Source organism: Rana temporaria, chromosome 3 (assembly GCF_905171775.1).
Source record: "Rana temporaria chromosome 3, aRanTem1.1, whole genome shotgun sequence".
NCBI lineage: Eukaryota > Metazoa > Chordata > Amphibia > Anura > Ranidae > Rana > Rana temporaria.
Genome location: NC_053491.1, coordinates 441,018,617 through 441,035,087, shown reverse-complemented (window position 1 = coordinate 441,035,087; position 16,471 = coordinate 441,018,617). Strand labels below are relative to the sequence as shown.

The following is a 16,471-nucleotide window of genomic DNA, read 5'->3' as shown; positions in this document are numbered from 1 at the left end:
TCTGACCTGTAGTTGATCTTCTGACCTATAGTTGACATCCTGACCTGCAGCTGATCTTCTTTTGACCTACAATTGACCGCTTGACCTGCAGTTGATCTTCTTTTGACCTACAGTTGGCCTCCTTCTGACCTGTAGTTAATCTTCTGACCTGATTTGGACCTCCTGACCTGCAGCTGATCTTCTTTTGACTTATAGTTGACCACTTAACCTGCAGTTGATCTTTTCTTGACCTATAGTTGGCCTCCTTCTGACCTGCAGTTGACCTTCTGACCTGTAGTTGATCTTCTGACCTATAGTTGACATCCTGACCTGCAGCTGATCTTCTTTTGACCTACAATTGACCGCTTGACCTGCAGTTGATCTTCTTTTGACCTACAGTTGGCCTCCTTCTGACCTGTAGTTAATCTTCTGACCTGATTTAGACCTCCTGACCTGCAGCTGATCTTCTTTTGACTTATAGTTGACCACTTGACCTGCAGTGGATCTTTTCTTGACCTATAGTTGGCCTCCTTCTGACCTGCAGTTGACCTTCTGACCTGTAGTTGATCTTTTGACCTATAGTTGACACCCTGACCTGCAGCTGATCTTCTTTTGACCTACAATTGACCGCTTGACCTGCAGTTGATCTTCTTTTGACCTACAGTTGGCCTCCTTCTGACCTGTAGTTAATCTTCTGACCTGTAGTTAATCTTCTGACCTGTAGTTGATCTTCTGACTTGCAGTTGACATCCTTCTTAGGTGCTTTATTTCTGTTGACTTGTATGGGCAGCAAAGCATTTCTAGAACAAGTAAAAACCCATTCACACGGGTCCTTTCACAGCTGAGAAATGTGCTGAATAAGTAGCCCAGTTTAGCCTCCCTGCAGTGCAGATTGCTCTTTCAATATTAAGCATGCTACAAATTATGGCAGCATGACTGGAAAGGTCACTCATCATCTGCGCAGGTTGTAGTTAAGTTTTTTTAATCTGGTGATGGAGGGGGGTGTTCACTGACTCGCAGACTATAAGGGGTCTAAACAGCCAACAATTTGAAAAATAGGTGTTTACATTGAATATCAAAACACTCCAATAAATCATATAAAAGTAACATATGAAATTTTATTAATCAAAATTATTTAGATTAGAAACATACAATCAAACATTCAATGTATCAAAAAATAAGGTTTACTCACAAATGTACAAAATAGGTGACGCATTTTGCGGTTCATACGGCCTCTTCAATACATTATGCTCATATATCACAGATATCCAATATGAAACATCTTACATCTAAAATTAGACAACAATATATAATTCATATATATACATGCACAAGTATATATTTGCCACGTGCAGATATCCTCACAAAGGAAGAGGGGAAAGGAGAAAAGAATGAAGGAGCAAAACGCACAACCACTTTGTTAGGGTTAGGGGGCTAGGGTTAGAGTTAGGGGGTTAGAGTTAGGCCTTGTACACACGGTCGGTCCAAACCGATGAAAACGGCCTTAAGTCCAGTTTCATCGGTCAAATCCGACCGTGTGTACGGCCCATCGGTCCGTTGTCCTTTGGTCCAAAATTTTAAAACATGCTTTAAAATCTAACCGATGGACCGCTGCCCGATCGGTCCAAACCGATGGTTAGTACAGAAAGCATCGGTTCAAAACCCGCGCATGCTCAGAATCAAGTCGACGCATGCTTGGAAGCATTGAACTTCGTTTTATTCCGCACGTCGTGTGTTTGACGTCACCGCGTTCTGACCCGATCGGTTTTTGGAACGATGGTGTGTACACACATCAGACCATCAGGCTACTTCAGCGGTGAACCGATGGAAATGGCCCATCGGACATTCTCATCAGTTTGGAACGACCGTGTGTACGCGGCCTTAGGGTTAGGGTTGGGGTTGGGGTTAGGGGTTAGGGTTAGTGTTTTCCCTTGAAGACTAAGGCTAGGACTCAGGAATTGGAACAGGGACCTCCCAGAGAGGTCAAAGGCCAGAAGGTGGGATCCCAGAGGTCAAAGGTTATGAGGCATGGCTTACCCACCTCCACCAAAGTGTACCACCTACCCCAACTAAGTCAGGGAATTAACAAGTCGGGAAATGAACAAGTCGACAAAACAGATAAGTGCAGAGAAGTACTCACAACGTCCCAGGCTGCTGGGAGGTATGAGAGGGGACCATCAGGCGAAGTGGATCACATGGTCCTATATGGCTAAAGAAACAACAAAACGCAAGGGATCATCAAGACCTTGGAGTGTATTTAGAACACAAAATGTATATTAAATCTCCAAAAGTAATGTCATTAGCAAGCATTAGAGGACAAATCACACATGAATACGTACTATAAATAAACCACTGTTATAACAGACGGCAGAAATAGTATCACCAAAGAGAACAGAGATTAACTGATTCTGGTTCAACTTCCATGTTTTAGAACAGGGGTGGCAAACACAAGGCCCGCGGGCCGAATCCGGCCCGCGAGACCTTGCCATGTGGCCCGCGCAACGGGCCGTCCGTTGCCACTAGTGATGCAACGGATCGTGACCGATCTGTGATCCGCGGAGCGCACCGCTGCCTCGGCCTTAGGAAAGGCCGCGGCTTCGACCTAGCTCCGGAGCGGTCGGCCATCTTGGTACACCCGGCTCCTATGATGGACGTCCTGGACATCCAATCACAGGACCGCGGGACGTGTGACGTCCATCATAGGCGCCGCAGACTCCAGAAGGCGGCAATTACAAGCCTCCTCGACACCATGCACTAGGGAGCAGAATATGACAACACTTGTGCATGGGCGGGCGGCTCTCCCCTCCTCCTTTCTGGCTGGCTGGATGCTGTGACACATGATGTCAGGTAGGTGAAGTCATTGTGTATGTCAGGTAGGTCCATGTATGTCAGGTAGGTCCATGTATGTCAGGTAGGTGAGGTCAGTGTATGTCAGGTAGGTCCATGTATGTCAGGTAGGTGAGGTCCATGTATGTCAGGTAGGTCCATGTATGTCAGGTAGGTCCATGTATGTCAGGTAGGTCCATGTATGTCAGGTAGGTGAGGCCAGTGTATGTCAGGTAGGTGAAGTCAGTGTATGTCAGGTAGGTCCATGTATGTCAGGTAGGTCCATGTATGTCAGGTAGGTGAGGTCAGTGTATGTCAGGTAGGTCCATGTATGTCAGGTAGGTGAGGTCAGTGTATGTCAGGTAGGTGAAGTCATTGTGTATGTCAGGTAGGTCCATGTATGTCAGGTAGCCCATCCCATCCTATCCAACCCCACCATACCCCATCTCATCCTACCCCATCCCATCCCACTCCACCCCCACCCCATGCCATCCTATACCACCCCATCCCGTCCCCATCCCATCCTACGGCACCCCCCACCCCCATCCCATCCACCCCCATCCCATCCTACCCCATTCCATCCCACCCCACCCCATCCCATCTCATCCCACTCCATCCCATCTCATCCTACCCCACCCCATCCCATCCCAGGGTGGACAGAAGGAGAGTGGAGGGTGCAGAGGTCAGATATTGCACGCGGTCCATAGCATACTCCTGTATCCTGCATTTCGTGCGCATACTCCTGAATCCTGCGCTCCATAAAACCAGTAATAAACAAATGCAGTGACAATTATTTATGCTAATAGTGGACACGTAGTCTTACAGATACAACCGGCCCTTTGAGGGCAACCATACTGCTAATGTGGCCCCCGATGAATTTGAGTTTGCCACCCCTGTTTTAGAAGTATGTATGCAATGTAACAAGAACTTATATGGGTAGGTGTGATTAAAGAAGGGTCTCAGGGATAAAGGCATGCATATGCATCCAATTAAAGTGGAGTTCCACCCTGAAAATGTTTTTTTTTTTACGGAAAATCTAAAAAAAAAATAGAATTTATATTTTTACTTACCAGAAATATCGGTTGCTATGCGGAAGTTCCTAACCTGCCTCTTCATCCACCGCGGAAGGTCTTCTTCCTCATCCTCCTCGCAGTGTCTTCTGGGGAATGGTGCGCACTGCCTTCTGGGAACTGTGTGTATCCCAGAAAGCAGCCGCCCATTCACAAAAGCGCCGCGAGTAGGAAACTGCACATGCGTGGCGCCAGTAAGGATGGGTGGTGCCGGGAACTGCTTGGATCGAGCGAACAGGCTCGGGGGGGCCGACATCGCGAGCATCTAGGACAGGTATGTGTCCTTATTAAAAGCCAGCAGCTACAGTGTTTGTAGCTGCTGACTTAAAAAAAAAAATTGCGGGTGAAATCCCCCTTTAATATCAATTTCGAGGTAACCAGTCTGAAAATGTAAAATAAAGAATAATAAGAGCCTAATCTGTTTTCAAGTGAGAACCTATAACCCTCACAGGAGCCACATCTTCAAATATCTAACAGGGATACAACTTCCCTACAATGCCACCATCACAAAGTCAACTCCCTGGTCTGTAAGCTGCCGTGGGAAAAGGCATAGAGGCACACATTCTTGTGGGTTGGTGACCCAGCGGTATAGGTCTGTATAGATACATTAACGACTCCCACTACTGCTTTGGCAGCCCCTCATTGCCTATTTTTATCAATGTTACCTATAAGGGGTCTATTTATTAAAAACATATGATGTTCTTATTCCCACAAGGCACCATGTTTTTTTGGTATATATGATGTGCAAATGTCTAAGCATTCACCCAGACATCACAAATAATCCCCATGTGCCTGATGTGTTTATTTACTTTGGAGCTCCATCTAGTGGCCATAATGCTGTATTTTCCTGAAATACCTCAGTCAAGAAAATACTGGCCACTAGATGGAGCTGAAGATTGTAGGAATTACACATAGTAGACATACTGCTGGATTCACGTAGAGCGGCGTAATTGTGAGGCGGCGTAGCGTATCGTATTTACGCTACGCCGCCGTAAGTCAGAGAGGCAAGTGCTGTATTCACAAAGCACTTGCCTCCTAAATTACGGCGGCATAGCGTAAATGCGCCGTCCGTGGACATATTCCAGTGTGCATTTCTCCAAAGTACGCCGCAAGGACGTATTGGTTTTGACGTGAACGTAAATTACGTCCAGCTCCATTCACGGACGACTTACGCAAACAACGTAAAATTTTCAAAATTCGACGCGGGAACGACGGCCATACTTAACATTGGCTAGGCCAGCTATTTGTTCGACTAACTTTATGCCTGAAAACGCCTTACGTAAATGGCGTATCTTTACTGCGACGGGCAAGCGTACGTTCGTGAATAGCCATATCTTGCTGATTTACGCATTCTAGGCGTAAATCAGCGTTCACACCCCTAGCGGCCGGCGGAACTAGACAGCTAAGATAGCTAAGATACGAATTTGAGAATACACTTAAATGTACGACGGCTTAGATTCAGAGTTACGACGGCGTATCTACTGATACGCCGGCTTAACTCTTTGTGAATCTAGCTAATAATGTGGGGATCATTTTGGACAGTTGTGCGAATGCATAGGCATTGTTACAACATTTTTAAATAATCCACTAATGTTCCACAAACCACTGGATTAGTAACAATTGCATCTGTCTTCCCTATAGGGCTACATGTTACTTTACACACATAACAGTATATATTTTTATGTTTTCTAGGACCCCCATCATTTGGGTGAACCGGCCTGTTCCTCTGTGGGCACTCCAGGTAAATCCAGTTATCATTTCATATAGGTGTTGTACACCCTGTACTATCCAGTGAGCTGAACCCTGTATGTCATCTGCAAATGGATAGAATAGCTAAATACCCAGCTGAAATACATTTATGTGAACGGTCTTAAAGCGGGAGTTCACCCTTTAAAGTGGAGGTTCACCCGGAAATGTTAATTTTTAACATTAGATTGATGCTCATTTTGTCGGGAATTGGCTATTTTTTTTAAAATCGAAGCTGTACTTACCGTTTTAGAGAGCGATCTTCTCCGCCGCTTCCGGGTATGGGTCTTTGGGACTGGGCGTTCCTATTTTGATTGACAGTCTTCCGACAGGCTTCCGACGGTCGCATCCATCGCGTCACGAGTAGCCGAAAGAAGCCGAACGTCGGTGCGGCTCTATACGGCGCCTGCGCACCGATGTTCGGCTACTTTCGGAAAATCGTGACGCGATGGATGCGACCGTCGGAAGCCTGTCGGAAGACTGTCAATCAAAATAGGAAAGCCCATACCCGGAAGCGGCGGAGATGATCGCTCTCTAAAACGGTGAGTACTGCTTCGATTTAAAAAAAAACAGCCTTGACCTATTCAAGGGGTTGAAACAGGGGGTGAGGAGGCGCTACAATGCCTCCTCACTGCCCGTCAAAGGCTCTCTGAATAGCGATCTGAAAGTGGATCACTCTTCAGAGCAAAGCAGGTGTAGACTAACCCTTTAAGTTTTTTTTTTAGATTTGCTTGGAGTTAACTTAGAGAACATAGTTAACACATGTTGTGTTATTAGTGTATACTGTATAATGCTCTAATTGTATATCACTGCTTTTATCTTTGTGAAACCTCATTCAATATTTCCTTTCCTCGTAGGTGCTTGTTGCATTAATCAGCTTTTTAGAAACCATGCTGCTGACCTATCTGGGATACAAGGTGAGTCTCATTTCCCAGATAGCAGGGATAACTTGACACAAATTTGTAACTTGCTGCGCATTTTCACTGGCAAGTTGTACACATGCAGAGCACTTGAAGCACAAGTTCTTTGTGCAGATGGGTTGAAAGGCATCTGAAAACCAGGATAATAGGCAGAGCAGGAACACTGCTGCCTTTGAATTTCCTTCCCCATTGGTGTGCACATCCGATTACACTAGGGTGTGCACCCCAGAGCACAAACACACATGCGTATATATCTGCAGAGCAGAGATTGGTGTCAGTAAGGCAGTGGATGGTGTCAGTAGTTTTTATTTTTAACCTCCTCACTACCGGCTGCCTTCAATTGACGGCGGCACGATAGCTCTCTTGTTCTGAGAGGACGTCATATGACGTCCTTGTCTTTCAGAGCCACTAGGGGGCGCACGCGCGCCGCCGCGTTACTGGGAACCCGATGCGCGTGCCCGGCGGCAGCGATGGCCGCCGGGCACCCGCGATTGCCCAGATACTGAGCAGGACCGTGGATCTCTGTGTGTTAACACAGAGATCCACGTCCTGTCAGGGAGAGGAGACCGATGCTGTGTCCCTTGTATATGGGGACACAGATCGGTCACCTCCCCCAGTCAGTCCCCTCCCCCTACAGTTAGAAACACTATGCAGGGCACACATTTAACCTCTTCCCCCCCCCCCCTAGTGTTAACCCCTTCCATGACAGTCTAAACAGAGGGAAAGGGACTGAAAACAGAGCCTCCTCGTTCCCTTTCTCTGCAGCCTCAGCTGCACTGGATAGTGAACAAATGGGAAGTGCTCTGTGCTGAGCAGCTTCCTGTTCATTCACAAATTGAAGCATAATTAACATAGTTTACTATGCTTCAGTTAAGAATGAACACAGGATCGATTGGTACAGATCACGCACTGTATATATTTAATCATCCACCCTGAAACATCCCTTACTGCAGTCAGTGGGGGTGGAGGAGGGAAGCTGGCATCACTGAAGGGATTGGAGTGGGGGATCACACATTTATACAGTAATCAGTGCATATTCATAGTACTGATCGCTGTATAAATTTGAATGGTCCCAGAAATGTGTCATAAGTGTCCGATGTGTCCGCCATAATGTCGCAGCCCCAATAAAAATTGCAGATCGCCGCCATTACTAGTAAAAAATAAAAATAAATCATAATTATGTCCCCTATTTTGTTTTGCGTAAACCAGTCACTATACGCTTTTGCGATTTTTTTTTTTTTTTTTTTTTACCAAAAATATGTAGAAAAATATCCTAAACTGAGAATTTTTTTTTTTAATTGGGATATTTATTATAGCAAAAAGTAAAAAAATATTCTGTTTTTTTTTCAAAATTGTCGCTCTTTTTTTCGTTTATAGCACAAAAAATAAAAACCGTAGAGGTGATCAAATACCACCAAAAGAAAGCGCTATTTGTGGGGAAAAAGGGACGTCAATTTTGTTTGGGCGCCACGTCGCACGACCGCGCAATTGTCAGTTAAAGCGACGCAGTGCCGTAAGCTGAAATTTCACCTGGCAGGAAGGGGGTATATGTGCCCAGTAAGCAAGTGGTTAAAAAAAAAAATTATTACATTTTTTTTTTTTTACAATTTCTTTAGGAGCCTTGTAGGGGTGTTTTGGTGAAATATCAAGGGTCTAAACAGAGGGAAAGGGACTGAAAACAGAGCCTCCTCGTCAGGGCCGGACTTACCATTGGCCTTGACTGGGTTTTTTTTTTTTTTTTTTAGGGGCCCGGAGGCCCCCAGGGCCTCGGACGGCAACCCCCCTTTTTTTAATTTATTTTTTGTAAAAAAATGTTTTTTTTTATATATTTTTTATTTTTATATATATTATATATATATATATATATATATATATATATATATATATATATATATATTATTATTATTATTAAAGGGCCCAGGGGTCTCCAGGGCCCCCGGGTGGCAACCCACCTTTTTTATTTTTTTATAAAAAAAAATACATTTTTTTTATATATATATATATTTTTTTTATTAAAGGGCTCAGAGGTCCCCAGGGCCCCATGTGGCAACCCCCCCTTTTTTTATTTTTTTTATAAATGTTTATTTTTTTATTTTTGTTTATTTTTTTATTTTTTATTAAAAGGCCCAGAGGTTCCCAGGGGCCCAGAGGTCCCCAGGGCCCCCGGGTTTGGCAACCTCCCTTTTTTTATGTATTTTTTATAAATGTTTTTTTTTATTATTATTAAAGGGCCCAGAGGTTTATTTTTTCTTTTTATTAAAAGGCCCAGAGGTCCCCAGGGCCCCGGATGGCTACATATATTTATATATATTTGTTTTCTTCTTTATTTCTTCTTTTTTTTGTAAAGGCCCCCCCGCTTCTCAATTTGCGGCAGCCCCCACGCTTCTCAATTTCAGGCGGCAGCACCCCCACCCCCCCTAGGTTCTCTGCTTCAGGGGGCCCATGCCTTAAGCTGTGCAAGGGGCCCCAAAATTCCTGATGGCGGCCCTGCGCATACCTCCCAACACGCACGGATTCTGTGGGACTTTCCCGCACATACAGCTTCTTCCCGCAGTCCCGCAAAAGGGTTAATTTTCCCGCACTGCAAGAGGAGGCAGCACGGAAGCAGGAGGAACCGGAGTGGTGTGTGAAGGACTGTGGCTGCTGAAGGGAAGAAAGCCGACAGCCGGGCTAATGACAGTCTGTGGCCCCGGCTGTTGGCACAGGTGAGAGGCACACCCCCCCTCAACAACTGCAAAATCCCCCCCCGCTCAACAACTTTAATGCGCTCCCCCCCGCTCAACAACTTCAATTCGCCCCCCCCGCTCAACAACTTCGATCCCCCCCAATTCTCGGCTCCAGGGGGCCCCTTCAACACTCAAGCCCAGGGGCCCCCACCACCCTAAGTCCTGCCCTGCTCCTCGTTCCCTTTCTCTGCAGCCTCAGCTGCACTGGATAGTGAACAAATGGGAAGTGCTCTGTGCTGAGCAGCTTCCTGTTCATTCACAAATTTAAACATATGCTGCAGTTAAGAATGAACACAGGATCGATTGGTACAGATCACGCACTGTATATATTCAATCATCCACCCTGAAACATCCCTTACTGCAGTCAGTGGGAGTGGAGGAGGGAAGCTGGCATCACTGAAGGGAGGGGAGTTGGGGATCCCAGGAAGCAGGGGGTCTTGGCACCACATTAGAGTGTGCCCAGGCACACCCAGCACACCCTGTGCGCATGCCTATGATCATACCATATCTGTTAAAACCTCATGTTCTACACAACCCTTATGTATATGGATTTGGTTGGGTACTCCAGTTTCCCCCCACGATTTCAGATTGCCGCCTCATTTGCTGGAAGAGGACTGTATTACTGTGGTTATGGTATTCTATTGTGTTCTATGTGGAAATGTATTTTAGTTACATCTCTCAAGAGATATAAGGAAGACTGAAGTTTTACTTACAGATGGAAATATTTGCTGTAAATTGATTTTGGCAGTAATTAGCAGGTAATTCCTTCTTAGTCAATTCCCCTCTGAGCTGTAATGATCCAGTCTATTTTAATTAACTCCCTGTCTGGGGGAAGTAAACAACACTGGCAGGGCCTGTAAACTTAAAATTGATTGCTTCTGTATTGGTCTAGCCATGTGTACTGTATGTCATTTGATGAACACCATACATTAAGTGGCTGGTTTATGGATCACTGTGGTCAAAGCTTTGTTGTTTGAAAGCTGCATTGGTTTGCACACACAACCGTTATATGACCGTTTCTCATCTTCCCTAAATGATGTGAGAAACTGATACCCACTCAGACCACCTATGTCTGTCCTTAAGGATGGTCACATGTGCCACAGATTGGGCCTATTACCCCTGAGAACCAAATTATGCCAAATTTTGCCCCAGCATTCACCGCTCTATCCCGCGCATGTGCAGTGTTGATGGCGAGTGGCGCCGCCAACACTACACAGTTGCCATCACAACGGCCGGCGTACTGAGAAGGTCACGCCCCGTTGTAACGACATACACAGCATCTTTTCTATCAGCTATAGCTCAGAACGTGCACTGAGCAGCTGATAGAAAAGGTAAGTGTAATGCCGCGTACACACCATCACTTTATGTGATGAAAAAAAACGACGTTTTTAAAAACGTCACTTTAAATGACCGTGTGTGGGGGAAAACGTCGTTTTATGTCTTGTGAAAAACGACCAAAAAAAATTGAAGCATGCTTCAATTTTATGTGTCGTTTTTCAAAACGTCGTTTTTTACTTCACAGAAATTGACCGTGTGTAGCAAAAAACGACGTTCAAAACGACGTTTTTAAACCCGAGCATGCCCAGAAGCTAGTTATGAAGCGAGCTTCAATGGAAAAACGTGGTGAACGTAACCTCGCTTTGCTAGAACATTGTGAGAAAAACGATGGTGTGTAGGGAACTTCGTCTTTGAAAATTTAAGTTTCAAAAACGTCGTTTTTTACTTCACAGAAAATGTCGTTTTTTTTCATCACATAAAGTGATGGTGTGTATGCGGCATAAGTGTATGGATTTTTCTGTCTGCCCTCAATTTTAATTTTAATTTAATTCATTCTAATTTAATAATATAAAAAAAACTAAGTAATATTTTTTGTAATCTGAACAACATTATTTAATAAACTTGCCTTATTTTAAATTATTTAATTATAAAAAAATATTTGTAAATATTTTTTTTTAAAACTGGCTACTCCTGACTTATTATTGTATTACTAAAAACATTTTCGAAATGGATTAATTAGATCAAAATAATGTAAATTTGTTGTGATCTATGTATGTACCGTGTTTCCCCGAAAATAAGACCTAGCGTTATTTTCCAGGAGGGCTGCAATATAAGCCCTACCCCGAAAATAAGCCCTAGTTTAAAATGTTTGTAACATCCTATAATCCACTCTATTACAGTATTATATAATGTACAATTGGTGTGTTTCTGTAATATAATTGCGGGGAAGAGAGCTCCAGCGGGTCACAGAAGTGCCGAACGGCGCTATAACGAAGGTATTTGGCACAATTATATTACAGAAACACACACATTGTACATTATATACTACTGCAGTAGAGTGTATTATAGAATTTTACAAGCATTTTAACTCAGTTTACACTGGGGATTCCTGTCAGGCAGGGAGAGAGAGTGAGAGAGAAGACAGCACATTACATGGTAAGACCTACCCTGAAAATAAGCCCTACTGTGTCTTTTGTTGCCAAAATTAATATAAGACCCAGGCTTGCCGAGTCATGTGACCCGCGAGATAACGCGTGATTACAGTACATCGCGTCTCCTGGGAGTCTCGACACATTACTCCCAGGAGACATCGCGCTCAGCCGGGGAAATCTAACGACACGCCCACTCCCGCGGGGAACGAAACCCGGAAGCCACACTAAATGATTCAGAATCAAGGTAAACAATGACATACGAGATAAAAAAAAAAAAAATGGATTCTACATATATTAAGGCTGGTGGTATAAGTCAGACAAAGTTTATATTTAGGGTGAACCTCCGCTTTAGGGTTTATGCAAAGAGTCAATATTTGCAGTGTTGACCCTTTTTTTTCAAGACCTCTGCAATTCACCTTGGCATGCTGTGAATCAACTTCTTATATGTTACATAGTTATATAGTAGGTGAGGTTGAAAAAAGACACAAATCCATCAAGTCCAACCTATATGTGTGTGATTATATGTCAGTATTACATTGTATATCCCTGTATGTTGTGGTTGTTCAGGTGCTTAGCTAATCGTTTTTTGAAACTATCGATGCTCCGCGCTGAAACCACCGCCTGTGGAAGGGAATTCCCAATCCTTGCCACTCTTATGCAGCATACACACGATTGGAAATTCCCGACAAGAAAAGTTGGATGTGAGCTTTTGGTCGGAAATTCCGTCCGTGTGTAGGCTCCATCTGACTTTTTCTGTCAGAATTTCCGACAAGAAAAATTTGAGAGCTGGTTCTCAAATTTCCGACAAGAAAGGTTCTTGTAGGAAAATTCGATCGTCTGCATGCAAATCCGACGCAGCAAAAACCATGCATGCTCGGAATCAAGTCGACGCATGCTTGGAAGCATTGAACTTAATTTTTCTCGGCTCGTCGTAGTGTTGTACATCACCGCATTCTTGACTGTCGGAATTTTGTGTGGCCGTGTGTATGCAACACAAGTTTGAGCCAAAATTCTGTGTGAAAAAAATCCACGGTTTTCTTGTCAGAATTTCCGATCGTGTGTACGTGGCATAACAGTAAAGAACCCTCTACGCAGTTTAAGGTTAAACCTCTTTTCTTCTAATTTTAATGAGTGGCCACCAGTTTTATTAAAGTGGTTGTAAACCCACTTTTTTCACTTTTACCTACAGGTAAGCCTATAATAAGGCTTACCTGTAGGTATAAAGAATATCTCCTAAACCTGTACGGTTTAGGAGATATTCCCCTCGCAATGCGCCACTGATTGCAGCGGCGCATGTGCAGGGGGGATCCACGGCGAAAGGACCGGCAGCCGCCGGACCTTGCTGAATTTAAATCTCCCGCGCGCAGGAGTGACGTCATCGCCGCTCCAGCCAATCACAGCGCTGGAGCGGCGATACCCGGAAGACATGCCGGAGCAAGATGACATCTCGCTCGGCGTGGACCAGGTAAGTGTTCTTCACCTCGTTCCGAGGTAAGTATTTCATAATCAGCCAGTATGGGGTGCATACTAGCTGATTATGCCTTTTGCCTTGCAGGTTTAAAAAAAAAAAAAAAAAAAATCATATCCCCTCTCAAGCGTCTCTTCTAAAGAGAGAATAAGTTCAGTGCTCGCAACTTTTCTTCATAACTTATATCCTCCAGACCCTTTATTAGCTTTGTTACTCTTTGTACTCGCTCCATTTCCCATACATCCTTCCTGAGGACTGGTGCTCAGAACTGGACAGCATACTCCAGGTGTGGCTGGACCAGAGTCTTGTAGAGCGGAAGAATTATCACTTTATCCCTGGAGTTAATCCCCTTTCTAATGCATGCCAATATTCTGTTTGTTTTGTAAGCAGCAGATTGGCATTGCATGCTATCATCTACAAAGATCCCCAGGTCCTTTTCTATCCTAGATTCCCCCAGAGGTTCAATAGCTGGAGTTTGTCAGAATTTGTGTTTTTTTTTTTTTTTGATCACTTCCCCTTTTGAGGATTGACCACAAGTTCTCAATGAGATTAAAGTCTGGGGAGTTTCCTGGCCATGGACCCAAAATCTCGTATTTTTTTCCCCCAAGCCACTTAGCTATTACTTTTGCTTTATGGCAAGGGGCTCCATCATGCTGCAAAAGGCATTGTTCCTCACCAAACTGTTCTTGGATGGTTGGGAGAAGTTGCTCTCGGAGGATGTTTTTGTACCATTCTTTACCATTTTATTTATGGCTGTGAACTTAGGTAAAATTGTGAGTGAGCCCCCCACTCCCTTGTCTGAGAAGCAACCCCACACAGGAATGGTCTCAGGATGCTTTACTGTTGGCATGACACAGGACTGATGGCAGCGCTCACCTTTTCTTCTCTGGACAAGGTTTTTTCTGGATGCCCCAAACAATGGAAAAGGGGATTAATCAGAGAAAAAGACTTTTAGCTGGATTCACGTAGGGCGGCGTATGTTTGAGCCGGCGTAGCATATCGTATTTACGCTACGCCGCCGTAAGTTAGTGAGGCAAGTGCTGTATTCACAAAGCACTTGCGTCCTAAGTTACGGCGGCGTAGCGTAAATGTGCCGGCCTAAGCACGCCTAATTCAAATTGTGAAGAGGTGGGCGTGTTGAATGCAAATGAATCGTGACCCGACGTGATTCAGTAGATACTCCGGTGTACTTCTTCTGTGAATCCGGCCCAATATTTTTAGTGGTACTAGTCTTTTAAGCCCAGCTCCAAGTTGGCCACAAAATTCAAAACTGTTCCTCAACCCTTTTTAATTAAAAAAATAAAAATCTTTGTTATATATACCTTATTCCAGCTGTTTTCTATTCCTGGCCCGGCAGACCAGTGGCATATTGTGGAAAGCATAGTAAAATATTAATTACCAGGCCAGAGGTGTCTCCATTGCTCCTCCAGTGAGGTGGAGACATCCTAAGACAGAAGTGTATGACTGACCAGGTCAAAATAAAAATAAAAAGCCTAACGCCGCGTACACACGATCGGAAATTCCGACAAAAAAAACGTGGATTTTTTTCAGACGGAATGTTGACTCAAACTTGTGTTGCATACACACGGTCACACAAATGTTGTCTGAAATTCCGAACGTCAAGAACGCGGTCACGTACAACACTATGACGAGCCGAGAAAAATGAAGTTCAATGATTCCGAGCATGCGTAAGATTTTTCTGCGTCGGAGTTGCATACAGACAATCGGAATTTCCGACAAGAACTTTTGTTGTGGGAAAATTTGAGAACCAGCTCTCAAATTTTTGTCCAATGGAGCATATACACGGTCGGAATTTCCAACCAAAAGCTCACATCGAACATTTGTTGTCGGAATTTCCGACCGTGTGTACGCGGTATAAAAAAAAACAAATGCAGCCACCACGTTTAAAGTGTTACTAAACCCACAACAGTAAAATCAGTCCCCTGTATGAGCTCCGTGACCGAGCCCGTGGGACCCGCGGACTCAATGTCCGCCGGTGTCCCGCGAACATGTCACAGAACGACAGAACGGGGAGAGGCCAGTGTAAACAAGCATCTCCCAGTTCTGCCTAGTGACAGGACACTGATCGTCTGCTACCTCTCACCGGGAGCAGTGATCAGTGTCGTGTCACAGTAAGCCCCGCCCCCACACAGTTAGAATCACTCCCTAGGACACACTTAAAGCAGGGTTTCCACTACATTTTGCATTTTTTAAAAGTATGTCCGTTCATTAATCGTTTTAGCAGTATACATAGTGTCACTTACTATGTCTAAATGCGCCGCCGTTCCACAGACTTCTTAGCAAAGAACACCTTATATTCTGTTGTTCTGATGGATGTCATTTTGCTTGTGGGCATTGTGAAGCCCACAAGCAATTACTTCCTGGATTTCTCTATAGACAAATTTTTATCGTCCCGCCCCAATCTGCACAGGGCAGCATCTGCGCCGCGCCGTCAACCACTTGGGTTGCACAGGGGAGGCGCACGGCATCATGTGACTTCATTTCCCAGGAGCATCAGCGACGAGAGGAGCCAAAGGGAGCTGACGTCAGGATCCTCTGTGAATAGGAAGGCAGATTTCGTGGGACCACATAGCAACAGGCATTTCGAGGTGAGTAGAATTTTTTTTCTTTCTTTTTCAGGTCTAAGGTACAATATAAAGCAAAGTTATATTTTTGATGGAACCTCCGCTTTAACCACTTTCCAGTCCCCTAGTGGTAAACCCTTTCCCTGCCAGTCACATTTACACAGTAATCAGTGCATTTATATAGCACTGTTCGCTGTATACATGTGAATGGTCCCAAAAGGTGTCCGACGTGTCCGCCATAATGTCGCAGGCACGATAAAAATCACTGATCGCCGCCATTACTAGTAAAAAAAAAAAATTATTAATAAAAATGCCATAAAACTATCCACTATTTTGTAGACGCTATGGCCCGGATTCAGATACAATTGTGTATGCTTTTGCGGGCGTAACGTATCTCGGATACGTTACGCCGCCGTAACTTAGGGCGCAAGTTCCGTATTCAGAAAGAACTTAACCCCTAAGTTAAGGCGGCGTAGCGTATGTGGTCCGGCGTAAGCCCGCGGAATTCAAATTCTCCATGCAGTGGGCGTGTTGTATGGTAATGATGGCTGACCCCACGTATTTGACGTTTTATACGCCGTCCGTGAACGTTTCCAAGTGCGCATGCTCCAAATTACGCCGCAAACTGTCAATGCTTTCGACGTGAACGTAACTTATGTACAGCCCTATTCGCGAACGACTTACGCAAACGACGTAAAATACGACGCTGTTCGGTCGTTTCC

The 16,471-nt window shown here is 44.5% G+C and overlaps 1 protein-coding gene across 1 annotated transcript in view; it reads left to right on the top strand.

The window, feature by feature from the left end:
* The window catches only part of LOC120930549 (potassium channel subfamily T member 2-like), a 226,446-nt gene that overhangs the window by 18,884 nt on the left and 191,091 nt on the right, over positions 1–16,471 (top strand). The window contains exons 4-5 of the mRNA XM_040341725.1: positions 5,568–5,616; positions 6,479–6,538. Coding sequence (XP_040197659.1) covers positions 5,568–5,616; positions 6,479–6,538 — 109 coding nt within the window. The remainder of the gene's footprint in view (positions 1–5,567; positions 5,617–6,478; positions 6,539–16,471) is intronic.